This window comes from Thalassophryne amazonica, chromosome 22, assembly GCF_902500255.1.
Source record: "Thalassophryne amazonica chromosome 22, fThaAma1.1, whole genome shotgun sequence".
Taxonomy (NCBI): Eukaryota; Metazoa; Chordata; class Actinopteri; order Batrachoidiformes; family Batrachoididae; genus Thalassophryne; species Thalassophryne amazonica.
In genome coordinates, this window is record NC_047124.1 from 18488455 (window position 1) to 18504577 (window position 16123).

General features: G+C 37.8%; 1 protein-coding gene and 1 long non-coding RNA gene across 2 annotated transcripts in view; both read left to right on the forward strand.

The window, feature by feature from the left end:
• LOC117504367 overlaps positions 1-16123 on the forward strand; it is a 251091-nt gene that overhangs the window by 200677 nt on the left and 34291 nt on the right. The gene's annotated exons all lie outside the window — the stretch shown is intronic.
• Positions 2941-16123, forward strand: part of il17rel (interleukin 17 receptor E-like) — a 41930-nt gene continuing 28747 nt past the window's right edge. The window contains exons 1-6 of the mRNA XM_034163823.1: positions 2941-3139; positions 8406-8433; positions 8957-9106; positions 13776-13882; positions 14741-14858; positions 14948-14992. Of these exons, the coding sequence (XP_034019714.1) occupies positions 3035-3139; positions 8406-8433; positions 8957-9106; positions 13776-13882; positions 14741-14858; positions 14948-14992 (553 nt within the window). The 5' untranslated portion in view covers positions 2941-3034. The remainder of the gene's footprint in view (positions 3140-8405; positions 8434-8956; positions 9107-13775; positions 13883-14740; positions 14859-14947; positions 14993-16123) is intronic.

A 16123-nucleotide genomic window follows, 5' to 3' on the forward strand; every position in this document is an offset into this window, starting at 1 on the left:
TCAAGGTGGCAGTTCTGGGTCTTCCTGATCTTGATCTATCTTCAGCGGTTGTTCTGCCCCTCTTGTATTCAGCTGACCAGCATTTAATTGTAGCACAAGACGGGGCATCCTCCTCTAATGTCATGACCAAGTTCTCATGGCTCTCCTTCGGAGACATTCCCTTTATCATGAGATACTGAATCACAGTACACCCACCAACTTTGTCCGTTTTGCCAATTTGACACACCCCCACTCGCTTCACTGAAAAATTGCTTGCAACATTTCACCCATTCTCAAGAGAAATGTTGGTTTCTCAGAATGCAAAAGATGGAAAACCACACCCTACTTTTCTGGGTCAGGCTCAAAACTTTTCAGTCATCCCTTTATATCAACAATCAATGGATGTAATCTTCTGACCAAAACTCAGAAACCACTAAATGGATTTCCTTCATATGTGGTGTGATGTCCATCATATACAAATTTGAATTGATAACAGTCTGCAATTTAATGGACGGAAAACCCAAACATTTTTTATCATTTTGTCTATGACCATGTAGACCCCCAACACCATTGCTGGGCTCTGGAAAAAGCGAGACTCCTTTTTTGCTATTGGGGAGTGAGGTTTACTGACTACTATTGCCCAGCGACTCCTGCTGGCCGCCGTCACACTTGCTGTAATATACGAAAGCCCCCAGTAGATGGAGCCATGCCACAAAACCAGATGGACAAGTTGAACCAACTGGAATCAAACAGCCACACAAGGTGGTATGTATCATTATTTAAACCACTTTACAAAATCATGTCCCGTGAAAGATCTTTGACCAAACTGTACACTAAGTCACTATCATTTTGACTGACAAGAAGTGCCAAACACGTGAACTACTTATTAGTTATTATTAGGTTCTGTTTCATTTTCCAACTGTTGATATGCATATTTTTGCAAGTGCAAGACTTCCTGTCTGCATGTGCGTGGTTGCTGGTCTCTTACGTTTTTATTGGAAAAACAGTCGGCACAGCAGGAATTATCTCGCCAGAGTACAGAAACAGTGAACAATGTGGGTTTTTTTTTTTTTTTTGTTACAATAAGTGTAACAAATTTACTCTGAATAACTTAATTATGCATTCATCCTGCGGAAGAGGGAGGAATTATACAGTCTGATTGCCACAGGTAGGAAAGACTTTCTGTGGTGCACCTCAGGGGTCAGTCTATGGTTGAAGGTGCTCTGACAAGACATCAATGTGGCATACAGGGGGTGGGAGGTGCTGTCCAGGATGCTGAGCAGCTTCCTCGGTATCCTCCTCTCTGACACCTCCGCCACAGATGTCTGGAATATTTTCCTCAAATCACATCCTTGACATTTAATGACCTCCAATCCCTCAAGTGCCAAAATAAAACAGCATTACTTCGAAGCACTAGGTTCAGAGAATAATTCAGTGTTTCGTGCTGCCTATGTTGCAATGGATCCACTGTTTCAAAATACTGGAACAACACAAATGACATCAGAAAATAATTTGCTCTTTTGAAACACTCAAAATAAAAATGATGTAATTGTTTTGAAATGCCGTGTGAACTAACAGTTGCTGTCAAAAATGACTTAATGTTTCAAATGGCTTAAAATGTTTCAACTGCAGTGGTGCCACTATTTTTGAAAAGCTTGAAATACCAAATGACCTAATTACTTCAGAAAGTGACTTACTGAATCAAAATGCTCAATATTCAAAATGGCACAACTGATTCAGAAAAGCTACATTGGTTTGGAAACAAGTGAAACACTACAAATGCAGTTGGACCACTATGAAGTCCTTGAAAGACCAAATGTATCAGTGGTTTCAGAAAGTGACTTGATGTTTCAAAAAGCTCAATATAGCCAATGACACAGTTGATTAAAAAAAAAGTCACGATTTTGTAATGGACTGAAACACAACAATGGCAGTGACCACAATGAACAAATGGTTAAAGTGCTCTAAAGAACCCATGAGTTCACACAACTTGCTGTTTCAAAAAGCTCAATATACAAAATGACACAATCCACTAAAAAAAAAAAAAAAAATAATACACAGTTTTGAAAATACTTGAAACCGTACACTGGCAGTGGAGTGACTATAGAAAAATGTTAAAAAACCAAATGAATCAATGATTTCAAAAAATGATTTGCTGTTTCAAAAGGTTCATTATACAAAATGGTAGAAATGCTAAAAAAAAAAAAAAAAAAAAAAAAAAAAATTACTATTTTGAAATCACTTGAAGCACTACACTGGGAGTGGGAGCACCATGAAGAAATGTTCAAAAGACCAAATGAATAAATGATTTCAGAAAACAACTTGCTGTTTCAAAAGTCTCACTCTACAAAATGATACACTTGATTCAAAAGTTACACTGGTTTGAAATTGACTGAAACACTTCAATGGCAGCGGAACCACTATGAGTAAATAATTCAAAACCAAACGAACCTTTGGCTTCTGAAGATGGATCGCTATTGTTAGACGCACAAAACAGTACAACTGCTTCAGAAAAATTAGAGCACTGCTTTGAAACACGAAGTATTAAGTGAAACACTTGGCAATGTTTCAAAACTGCTTACGACACTATAAATACAAACAAGTGGTATTTTGTGAATTATTTGTGCTTTTCCAGGAAATCCAGATATAGATTTGGACTGGTATTCTTGCTTTTTTTTTTGTACGGGTTGCACATAATTATAGGTCACGGTGATGACACCCAACCAAAACATTGGCAGTGTGTCAGATGCCTGTGAGCAATAAGCAGCGAACAAGGACGTATAATTGTACTTACTGTTACATCGCACTCACTGAGCGTGATTGGAAGTGCTGACAGGGAAAGCACGCGCACTGGACATAAAAATAGTATTTGTCACACGCATGAATTCAGTGTTGCTCAGCTCAGGCCCCACCCCATGTGCGCTATTTACTTTGAATGTGGCTCGTCCCATCTACCATAAATGGATGACACCCACATTCGTGAGCAATTAAACAGAAAACACTTCACTACTCAGCAACTCAACCAGGCGACAGACCTGTGCCGAGGAGTGACACAATGATCCTGCTGTTTGCTTTGATTATGTGTCAGTGGGCGAATGAAGCTGCAGCTCAGAGCGGGGCCGTGCAGAGGATAGAGACCTGCGGCATCAAGTGCTCTCAGGTAAAAAAGCATCCTCATACTTAAAGTACACCTTGATCTCAGAATACTGTGAATATCCTTTGCCTGCTGATGCAACCGGTGTTGGTAACACTGCATTCATAATATTTTCTATTGATGGTACACTGTAAAAATACAAGGTGTTAAATTTAAAAAAAAGTATAATTAGATGCTGTTTTTTTTTTTTTAATTTACGCAATTTAAAGACATTAATTGAATCATACTTGGTGAACAGCTGTACTCAAAGTGATACGTTAAAGTTTGACTAACTTACATTTTTGGTTCATATCAACTGCGATTTTAAAGCTCAGTGTATTTAAAGGAGACGTTCACTTGTTTTTATTTCCAGAGTCACACTACAACATTGTTAGCAATCAACTAACTTTTCTCAAATTGACAACTATCGTACGAAACAATTGCTGAAAAGTAAATGCGGTAGACAACCCGTAACGCAGCTCTAAATGAATTCAAATGGTCTTTTCCGAAACCTTACAATGATGGTAGTTATCAACATATTCTTACATTTTATGATTTCTTGCAATATATATTGTAAAATTGGACAGGCGCTTAATGGAATAGGAATAGGAAAGGTAGAATGGAGAATGGTAGTAGAATGGAGTAGGAAATGGATAGTGTCCTGGCTGGATGGTAAATGGTGTGATGACTATTCCACTTTCATTTGTTTGTCAGTTCTGGCTTATATGGTGGAACAGGTTGTCTATTAACTAAAAGATTAGCGCTGCGATCCCTGACAACTCATTTAGTATATTGTGTTTTGGAGCATAACATGCAACCTGATAAAACCAGATAGTTAGCATGAGGAAGGGCTGTTATTTTTTTTTTTTTTTCAGTGATTATCCTTTTGAGTGTAACAGACATTTTAAGTGGCTTGAAAGTATGAATTGATTTGAATAGCAATTTTAAATTAGTTCCTCAGATTATCACTGTATAATTCTCAGTGTGAATTATACAGTGATAATCTGAGGAATATTAATCTCAGTTAGCTAGTGTTGTGTAAGGGAAATGTTAGCTTTAGCTTGCTAATGTTAGCTAGTTAAACTGTAACTAAAGAAAAAATTGCAAACGAGCTAACGCTAGCATTATTTATCAGTAGAAATGTGACGTAATCTATTTCAGAACCTCTGAAGATAAAAAAGTAAAGTGTATTCGACAAACTAGCTAGTAGCGTACATGAACCTACAACAGTATCCTCTGGCTTAAGCCGCAGCCACGTTAGCTACAAGTGACAGCAAGAGACAGGCAAAGTGATGATTTGCCATTCATTTTTAATCAGAGTTGGCGCTTTGCAGCAGGAAGAGATGACGGTTGCCCTGCCACCAGCTAGGTGCGGCCAAAATAGACCTGAAGCAGCGTAACATCAGCTGGTTGTTCACACGAACAAAATAATCCAAGATGGTGGAAAAAGCTCAGAAATAGCTGTGTATCTGTATGAATGCACTATGTTTTGAATATGTGTTGTTAAAGTTGGTGAGAAATAAACACTTCTCAATCTAAAAACACTGTTTTTGTAAACAGAAAACTCCTCTGAACTGATTTTAAAAGACATCTTAAAGAGACGTAGCGGACACACCCATCAAGTGACAAAGCCAAGTGCTTGTCTCTGTCCTTTGTAGCGGATGTGTCCGTAGTTTACACTACACACTGAATCAAATGAGCAGGTTGCAATGATGATGATAATGAAATGGTATGGCCCACTTTAGGGGTGTCTTATATTCTATTACAAGATCTGTCCAGACATTTATAGGGGGAATATTTTGCCAAATTCTCAATTAAAGGTAAGACGGCTATATAAATTGTTGGAACCCCCCTCCCCCAACTGTTGTTTTTGCCTGTTTTGGGGGTCAGACCCCTCAGTACGCCCTGTAATTCATCCATCCATCCATTCTCTATACCCACCTACTCCGGTTAAGGGTCATGGGGTGCTGGAGCCTATCCCAGCAGTCATAGGGTGCAAGGCGTGGTACATCCTGGACAAGACTCCAGGCTATCCCTGTAATTCAAACCATGGTTAAACTTAACATATCACTTTGTAATATTGTTAGCCTAAGTTGAACTAAGTAATGTCTAGAAAGGCAAGTTGACTTCCCAACCTTAAACAATATCAGTGAAGCTTTTGAGTTCTTTACTCATTTGACAAATGTGCCGTATGATAGAAATCCCCTTTTCTAAAAATAGCTTGAAAAGAAACCATATGGGTGTGAATACTGCACCTGTTGTAGAGCTCTGAGTGAACTCCAAACACATTTGTCAAACTTTAAAATGGCAGTAGTGTAGTTCTTGTGTTTTATAATCACCTAAAACATATAATGCAGGTAATATTGTTACATTTCTATAGGGAATATTTAACGTTAAATGAAGATTCAACGGCCACTTTGCAGTTCATTTTTCCATAAAGTAAAAAAAACAAACAAAAAAACAAAAACAAAACTGGACGTTAGTTGGTTTAACTAACTTACCACACTGAAAAAAGAGAATGTTTGAACCAACTTAAAAAAGTGTTGCAATGTGTAAAAACCTGAATGAATTAAGTTGTTTGAACTTAAATTTGTAAGTTAAATCAACTCACAAACTTAAGTTCAAACATTTTAATTCATTCAGGTTTTTACAAATTGCAACGCTTTAAGTTGGTTCAAACATTCTCTTTTTTTTCAGTGCAGAGAGATTCACAATATATTTTATGTTGTTACCTGTGTTATTTATATCGCTTGATTTTGGATTTATTTTATTCTTTGCTATACAGTGTGTTCAAAATAATATTAAGAAGGCAAAAACTTTTCTTTTTTAAATAAAAAGGGGACAATGTGTCACGTTAATGACTTGAACCATCTGTGCAGGGTTACTATAAACAGGTATATTATGAAAAATACATTGTACAACCTCAAGTTAAACTAATGCTACCCTTTCTTTCTTCTTAGGGCTATAATGCTCATTATGTATTAAATATAATGAGTGTAAGGGTGTCACCCCCCCCCCCCCCCACACACACACACAATAGTTAGGCATGAACAAAGCATTTTTACTTCCTTGAAAGTTCTTCATGACCTATTGTATTGTAGCACAAAAAGAACTCGTATGACTCATGTAATGACTCAGAATAATTTCATGGCACGATATGATTATAGCTAAGATCTTATTTGGTGACATTTACACTGGTATGCAAAGGTTTGGCACCCATGACCTTTCACACATTAAAATTTCTTTATATCATATTCAACAATTCAAGGTTCTTTTTATTAAAATTTCAGTGAAAACAAGTGTTGACATGATAGAAATTCATTAAAATATTAATAACTTGGTATCTGTGGGTGTGATTAGAGAGAGCTCAGAGTTCATATTTACACTGCAGTTCAAAAAGTTGGGGCTTTTATGTTTTCTTCAGTCAAAATCAATTTCCACTCTACCTTGTACCTGTGTAAGCCAAAAGTTACACTATTCACAGTTTCTCCAGTCACAGCCACCGAAGCCTATACCTCTTTTAGAGTGGTCTTGGGCACCACAAGCTGACACTTTTTTTCCCTTCATGGTACCAAATGCGTCACACTTTTGTGATGTTGTCGAGTTTTGTTCACTACTTTTAACCCTAAGGCTAACCTTAACCCCCCCCCCCCCCCCAACCCCAAATTTTGTGATACCGCCACAAAAATGGGACATATTTTGTGACGGTATCACAAATGAAATAGATTAAATTAGTTTTTGTGATGCCATCAGGAACTGGTGGTTTGTCTTGGTGGCTCCCCTCATTACTGTCGTACTTGCACAACCACTGAGTTTTTAAGAACTACCCACTGCAGAAAATTTTGTGTTACATTTTTTTGGGTCGGTATCACAAACGAATATATTAAATCACTTTTTGTGATGCCATCACGAACTAGCGTGAGACTGGGTTTTCTTAGGTGTCTTGGTGGCTTCCTTCACTTGTGTCGCACATGCACAAATCTCCAGAAAAATGTACTTGTCTGAAGAAAACTGGACATAAATGTGATTTCGGGATGATTTTGTTGAGTTATGCTATAGGGTGCTCAGACGTATGCATTCTATTTATTTTGGATTTGATTATTTTTTATTTAATTTCTATGCCATTGAAGAGACACTGCTCTATTAAAGGGCATAATTCTTTTTAGAAATTTCCCTACAGAGAAGCCTGGATCTTTTTAAATTTAATGTAAAAAAAATTAACTATGTAAAAGTCAAGGGTTCCTAATATTTTGCAATCCACTGGATATCATTTTGAGGGATCAATAAATACATAAAATAAGTCATTTACAAAAACAAAACTAAAAGCAATTCCTTTTTGGTATGGGGTGATTAATAAGAAAATTTTATGAAAAACTTGCAGAAATACAGTGCTCCCCAAAGGTATTGGCCCACTTGGTATTTTCTTTCACCAAAACATCAAATCTAGGCTTGCATCTCAGATGCAACTTCTGGCAAATTGTAGCTGAACTTTCAGATCTTCTTTTTAAGAAAATCCTCCTCAACACCACTTCATCATGAAGCTGGTGATACAAAATGCAAAGCATGCACTATGCACAATTTCCCCAATCACAGCCACATAAGCCTATAACTTGTTCTGGGTTGTCTTGGTGGCTTGCCTCACTGTTCTCCTTCTTGCAGTTTTTGAGAATTGTCTACTCTACACAAATTTACCACAGAGTGCATTACTGTTTGTATTTCTTCATAACTGATGTAAATAAAATCCAAGACATATTCAGTGACTTGGAAATGTACATGTATCCATCCCCTGACTTGTCTGTATAAAACGCAATAAAACTGATTATTTACAGGTATTATATCAAAGTGTTCCATTACATATGCAACCCATCATACTGGCTTTTATATTTGCAATTAATTTAGATGAAGTTGTAGCGATTTGCTTTGAGTTTAAGGAAGACAATTTTAGAAATTTTTTATATTGAGAAGCCTGACTTACATTTTGTATCTGAAATGGCATAAACAAATGAAAATACATGCAATACCAAGTGGCCCAAACATTTTGGAAGGCACTGTGTATGTTTTTAACCTCCCTGCACTCATAAAAGCCTGAGCATGTTGCAAGTGAAATGAAAACGGGGTGTGTTTCACCGCAAGCGGCAATGAGGATGTACAAAGATGCTTGATGTTTGGGAATCCCCTTTCATGTGCCTTTTGTTCTGCTTGAAAAACGCTGTAGTTTAATGATGTTGGAAATGATTCATGACAACATATTTCACAGGCCCTCCCTTCAGCACCTCTTTCCTTCTCTTTGCAGGGCCTTCAGTGCACGTCGAAGCCACACTGTGAGTTCAGCTCCATCTACACTCGTGCACGCACACATATGAGCGTGCAATGTTCGACTTCTGAGGTCAAAATGTCATATTTTTTGCAGTATTCTACAAATAATAATAATAAAAATTCATGCATTCTGCATGTGAAAAACAACATCATGCAGGGTGTGCACGCAGCATGATATACAAAATCTCTGTTTTGTGTTAATCTTCAAGGATAACTAAGGAAGAACAAAAAAGAACAAGGCATTCATAACGTATTTTACTTTCAGAGCATGAAAGAAAAAAATATGCTGTCACACCCATGTGCTCTTATTTTTATATGTTACTGAATTGAAACAATGACAACAGAGACAACTAAAAATACATGAAGATATCTGTAAAAAAAATTTCCCTTGTGTAATTTTGATTAATATGTGCATGGGCGGGCTAATGCACAGGCTTACCCGGGCTTTAGCCTAGGGGGCCCTGACAACTTTAGTCCACTCCTGAGCATTTAAACTGTATTTTTGTTTTCTGACTTGGTTCTCTGTAGACTGGTTTCCGGCTCTATGTCGAAGCGTTCCTAACGGTTTCAACAGCTCCTCTGTCATCAAAAACGTCAGCCTCTCAACAGTCATGATGTGCGAGGGGAAGCAGAAGTGTTCGTTGCACCTCCGAATTAGAACAACGTTACGACTCAGTGGTATGTATATGAGAGCGCATCAAAATCCTACACACATTTACAGGAAACCTTTGGTAAAGTGCAACACTCAGGACTTGCAGATCCATGCTAATTAATGGTTTGTGATTCAGCTATGCCATAATATATTGTTCTGATTAGTCTTGACCGTTGATCAGTTCTGTCCAAAATCCTGTAAATACAAGGAATAAAGCAACAAAGTGAGCTCCCTTTAGGGAACCATAATCCTAGCGTAGCGCAAACCATAATTCTAGTGTAGCGCAAAGCATAGAGTCTACTAGCATTGAACACAAAGTTGAAAAAAGTCCACACTTTGCGGACAGGTTGACTTTCACGTGATGTCAACTCTCCTGTTGAGTAATGATAATAACAACAACCTTTATTGAACCAGATAAAAAGCCCATTGAGATCGAAACCTCTTACAAGGGTCACCTGCCCAAGAAAGGCAGCAGCACACATCATGATAGGCAGGTTAACGTTGTCATGATAACATTAAAAACAAATAAAAGTACAAATAATATACAGAAAAAACTTGATCGTTGTAACAAGTAATATACAGAAAAAATAATCAGCTTGGTCGTAATGAGGAATAGGATAAAACGATCTAGAATTAGTAACACGGGCAATGTGCAAAAGAATTCCGTCTGTCATCTCTTAAGATGGACCGGAAGACGTTAAAAGAAATCAACCCAGGCAATTTCAGTTCAGACTGGAGTGTAGTTGGCAAAAACCTGTTGTTGGAAGGTTTGGGCAAAGTGTAGCGTCTACTAGCACAAGGCATAGAGTCTACTAGAATAGAATAGTCTTTACTGTCATTGTACGGGGGGTACAACGAAATTGGGGATACTAGTGCTGTATACAAAGTTGAAAAAAGTCCACACAATGCAGTCAGATTGGCCTTCAGTCCAATGTCAGCTCTCTTGTAGTGTAGTAGTCGCTCCATAGGTCTGATGCAAAACCACCATAATCCTGGTGTTGGAAAGCTTGTGCATAGCATGAAGTCTACTAACATTCAAGGCACAAATTAAGTTGAAATTCTATCCCGAAACTGACAATTAAGAAATTTAGAGTATGATGGTGTTGTTTCTCTGAGGAGGGTGCAGTAATGTTGGTTGGGTAGGTGGGGGAAGTCCAGGCATTTTGCTAAGGTTAAAACGTAGCATGTGTGGTATGGCAGAATGACATCAGATGAATTCAATATTCAATTCAAGGGATCCTGACATCTGGTTTAACCAATCTAGTAAATGGTTATACACAATAAACCTGCACTCAGGGAGCAAAGTGCTCATGTGGAATAAGGTAATCCTATAAATATGTTTTATGCAGGTACTAAAAGACCTATCCTGATCAAAAGGTGAGTGCAAGATTCTTTACAGTTATGGTGGAGTCCAAGGCAATGCCATCTAAAGTAGTTATATGATTAGACAGGATTTTTGTGTGTTTGAAAGTATAATCTTGAAGTTCACTCACAGCTTCATGTCTGCAAAACATGCTTGAAGTTTAGTTCACTGACTGATCTTGTCTTGTATCATCTGCATAAAACCGAACAATGTGTTTCTGGATAATATTGCCTAAGGTACGTTGATATATATGTGTGTGTGTATATATATATATATATATATATATATATATATATATATATATATATATATATATATATAATAGATTGGGGATGTTTAAAATGCAGTCATTGGATGTAGAGGAGTGGGTGTGCGCTGTATCATTGCCCGATTGTTGTCATTGATGATGCACGTATAAATGTTTGTTTAGTGCAGATACCCAGTGAAGGAAGTTGCCTTTTAAAAACAGCCATGTTTCATGATCAGACTTCTTCTTTTATGTTGTAAAACTCCATCTGACATTTTCTGTTCCTGATTCCACTTTACACTGGTTGATTTTTATAGTATGGCTAATACGCACAGATATATAACCAATTGTCCTCATCACCCACTCACACAGGGCCATTTCATGGATCATCCTCGTCTGACGTTTATGATTGTGAAAATGCTGAAAGAATGACAAATTATGTCGTGAGTGCTGCTTTATATTTTGAAAAGAAATAATTGCATAGCAACATTGATGAAATTATTGTAACATATTTAAGCAATCTATTGAATAAAAAATTCTTTATTTTCAACAATATTTCATCCTTTCAGTATTTTACTAATGTTGAAGTTGCATTCTGAATTGACGAGGCAAATTCATAGAAGGAGCTACAAACGTGGTGCTACAGTTCTTGTGTTGAGCTACACAAATATATGACATATAACTGCAAGGTTCAACTAATAAAATTACTAACCGGGGAGCGGCCTGTTGTCATGTTTAAACATATATTTGCAGAATATAATTTTCATGCAAATGAACTGAGTGGGCTAATTTCCAAGTCATCTGTATGCTAATTTGGCAAGCGCATATGCAAGCTATAAAATAAATTTACTGTTAAGTAAAATGTTATGTTGTTTTACAGCAGACTGCGAATTATACTGATCTGTTTTCATGTTTTGTTTATACTTTCACAGCCTATAATTTTAGAGAATGTTCAGCAACTGCTGTAAGCTAGCAATATTGTCGTGAGTTGGCCATGGTAGCCAGTACCTGCGGCAACTGTTTACCAAAAATAAGTGAATCATAATTATGTGAAGGGGACTGTATTTGTATGATACAATGTTGTCTGAAACCATACTAAAATTATATAAATCAGTTTTTAAGACTAATGTCGGGCATACATTTATAATATCAAGTAGCGTATCAGAAATGGAGTATCCTAGCCACCTCTGTCACTATGAGATTGAATTTATAGCATATGGTAGTGAGAAGGCCATGATAGCTAACTAGCTCACTCACCAAGCTTTAAAAAATAATTGTAATAGCTAGCTAACAGAAAATAGAAAATGTATCTGCTGTATGTGTCTATTTTTAAGAATGGTTTATGCGTCAGTATGCCGGAATTTTATATAAATAAACTACCGCAGAAAAGTTGGCCAAAATATGTTGCAGTAATTAACAGTTACTTCAGGAAGCTACATTTGTACTATCAAGTATTTTCTTATAACTGACTCAAAATTCAGCCTGTTTTTAGAATAGTTTATGCTTTAATAGGTCAGACTTTGTATATTCAATCAATCAATCAACTTTTTTCTTATATAGCGCCAAATCACAACAAACAGTTGCCCCAAGGCGCTCCATATTGTAAGGCAAGGCCATACAATAATTATGAAAAACCCCAACGGTCAAAACGACCCCCTATGAGCAAGCACTTGGCCACAGTGGGAAGGAAAAACTCCCTTTTAACAGGAAGAAACCTCCAGCAGAACCAGGCTCAGGGAGGGGCAGTCTTCTGCTGAGACTGGTTGGGGCTGAGGGAAAAAAACAGGAAAAAGACATGCTGTGGAGGGGAGCAGAGATCAATCACTAATGATTAAATGCAGAGTGATGCATACGGAGCAAAAAGAGAAAGAAACAGTGCATCATGGGAACCCCCCCACAATCTACGTCTAAAGCAGCATAACCAAGGGATGGTCCAGGGTCACCTGATCCAGCCCTAACTATAAGCTTTAGCGAAAAGGAAAGTTTTAAGCCTAATCTTAAAAGTAGAGAGGGTATCTGTCTCCCTGATCTGAATTGGGAGCTGGTTCCACAGGAGAGGAGCCTGAAAGCTGAAGGCTCTGCCTCCCATTCTACTCTTACAAACCCTAGGAACTACAAGTAAGCCTGCAGTCTGAGAGTGAAGCGCTCTAATGGGGTAATATGGTAGTACGAGGTCCCTAAGATAAGATGGGACCTGATTATTCAAAACCTTATAAGTAAGAAGAAGAATTTTAAATTCTATTCTAGAATTAACAGGAAGCCAATATAAAAGAATATAGCATAGAGTAGTGAGCAGGCCACAATAGCTAGCTTGCTAAGTGCTAAATTATTTAAAGCAGTGTACTATTATTTTACAGCTGCTTGAAAATGTGATAATCTGATAATCTAAAGGGAGTGCTTTTTTTTTTTTTTTTTGCTATCTTGCATTATTGTATAACTTCCTGAAAATGTAATATTTACTTTTAAAATAGCTGATGCTTTTGTAGGTGTATGGAGTAGTGAGTAGACCATGCTAGCAAGTTTGCTATAAGTATATATGGGATGAATCATTATTCCGAAGGGCCATTGGTCTGAAGGTCCAAATTCCAAAAGAGCAGTGTATTTGTGCAATCCAGTATTCTTGTCCAAAAGACTGAAAATTTATAAAAATGTTTTTAGAACAGTTAATGTTTTGGTAGGTCAGAATGTTTTCAAATCAGCTGGCTAGCTAAAACAATAGTCACTGTTGGTGACACCGTTATTTCCAGTAGGCCTCAGATTAGATTACATTAGATTAGACAGAACTTTATTAATCTCTTGGGAAGACTCCCTCAGGGAAATTTTCAGTTCCAGCAACATTGGATAGCAGCACATAGAGTATCAGAAGTAAAAGTAAAAAACAATTTGAAAAAATAAAAATATCAGAAATACTGGTTTACTGACTACTACTGTTACTGCTATTTACTCCATAACATCAAGTTTTGTCTCTCTTTGGGTGGTTAGACATCACTTTTTCCACACGTAGCTAAAGTCTATGTGTTGTTTCATTCACTGTGAGCAGCCGCGTGTCTATCAGCACCTGACTTTATGCTACATTTGTCTTCAGAGTTCATCCACGGCTTGTCTGTCTGCACAATGACTGCAGGGATGATGGGGAGCTGCAAACTCATCAGCTTCACCAGAGCATCCAGAGAGATGATGACTGGACTGCTGGTACTGCTCATGGCACTTTTTAAGGCATTTATTTTGTGACCTAGGATGTTTTCATTGGTCATCAACCTGTGTAAGAAGGAGAACAATGTGCTGCCACTTTTATAACCAAAACAAGAGATTAATGAAGAAAAGAACAAGTGGCCAATTTCCACCAATCCTGGCATGTGGATGAAGGTTGGCCCCTAGAATTGGCCAATAAAGGGCTTGTTTTAGCAAAGGTCATGGTAATTGGAGTCAAAGTTCTAAATTTTGACTTGTTTTTCAGTCTGAAATCAACCAATTGCTGTGGCAAGGTTAAAATTGCCAAAGGACATTCATTGGTGTCAAGGTAATTGGGTTCAAAGGTCAAAATGTAGGTTTTTCCACTTCAAATTGCACTGAACATGGCACACATATGATGGTGGGCTCCAGAATTGTCAAGAAAGGTCAAATCTGCCAAAGGTAAGTCATTAGGGCCAAGGTCCTGTCTGTTTGTTGGCCTATTCCTCTCAGGTCCTTTTGTGATTTCTACCAAACTTAGTATGTCTTTGAAGGTTGACCCCTATACTGCCATTCATCCATTTTGATTTTCAACTCAACTGTTTGGGTCAAATGTAGCACATGCATACATGTACAAGTTTCCAGAATTTTCTGAAAAGGTCAGCCAGAGATTAAGGTCATTGGGTTCAAATGTCAGATTGACATAGCCTTTATTGTATTTATGCCCATGGGTACTATTACAGAGTAATTTAAATGGATAATAACCAGAAACGCGCCAGTTCCAATTGTAGTCTTCACAATTGCAGATAGCTTTGCAGAAATATGACTTAAACCATGACATCTTGTGCTTTTTGACCCTTTTTTTTTTTACCTGTAAAGGTGGAAGCTGAGAGCGGCTGTTCTGTCATTTCGCCAACTCAGCAAGTGGTAGTAACGATAAAAACCGAACCAAGTTACTGCGGCGCCAAATCTCTGACCAACATCTATGAAGCTCCAGGTGAGTACACATCTGCTTCCACACACGTGCAATCAAGTGTATTTGTTCTTTCCATAGGTGTGTTTGATATTTTACTGTTTTCCCCACAGACTGCAGTAATGAAGACTTCCAAAAGCATGTCCCCCAATGCATCAGTAAGTGATCTCGGAAATGCAGCAATATTACATTATATAATGTAGCTCCTTTATTAACTGATATTTTGTGTACAGTCTGGTCTATAAGTATTTGGACAGTGACTTTCTTTATGGTTTTGTCTCTGTACCACTGCAATGAAGTTGAAGCATGAAGATTCTTAGTTTTAGAGCCACTTTTCTAGACATCGGTCAAGGGATGGATACATGAACATTTCCAAGTCAGTCGTGGATTTCATTTTCATCACTCATTAAGAAATACAAACAATATGTCACTGAATGGTAAATCTGTCTGGAGTAGGCAGTTCTACTATTAAGACTCAGGAGAGTAGAACCTGTTAAATATTTAACCTTATGTGATATTGTACAGAATGTTAGAACAGCCTTTGGGGGACATCTTGGTCATGACAGTGAAGGTGTACATTGAGCTTGAATCCTGCCACTGGAAGAAGGCAGGGGCGGAACCTATCCCAGGCATCAGACAGGGACCAACTGGAGCTTGGATGGAAGAGGTAGTGTTTCATGCCAGCAACTGCAAGTAACAGAGAGGTGAATTGTAACTGACATTTTAAAGTGACATGTAAATTTCCTTTTGGTTATGAGTTGATGACAAAAAGGGGGACCAGCTGCTTCCTATTAGAGATTCAGCAGTTACTGATGAGGTGAATCTGAATAAAAGCTTGAAATCTAAGTCTGCCTGGCAGAATGTACGCTGTGCTACATTTCTCAAAAACTGAGTGACTACATGAATGAGTGAAAGAACCCACCAAGACACCCATGATGACTCTGAACTGGCTGTGATTGGAGAACCGGCATAGTGCAAAACGTTGGAGTGGAACAGAAAAGAAAAAAGTTTTCTGAAAAAAGTAGATGTGAAATTTCAGCTCCAGTTTGCCAGGGGGAATATGGGACACTCAAACCTAGATTTGATCCACTTCTCTTGTGAAGCGATGGCTGGTGATGCAACATGCACAGCCACAGACCTCTATAACTCCCTCAGAGTTGTTATGGGTGTCTTGGTGGCGTACTTCACCAGATTCCTTCTTCGGTTTTCATGAACTGCCTACTCCAATCAGATTTGCTATACTTATTGTATTATTGGTGATTGGCTTGAGAATGTCCATGTATCCAATT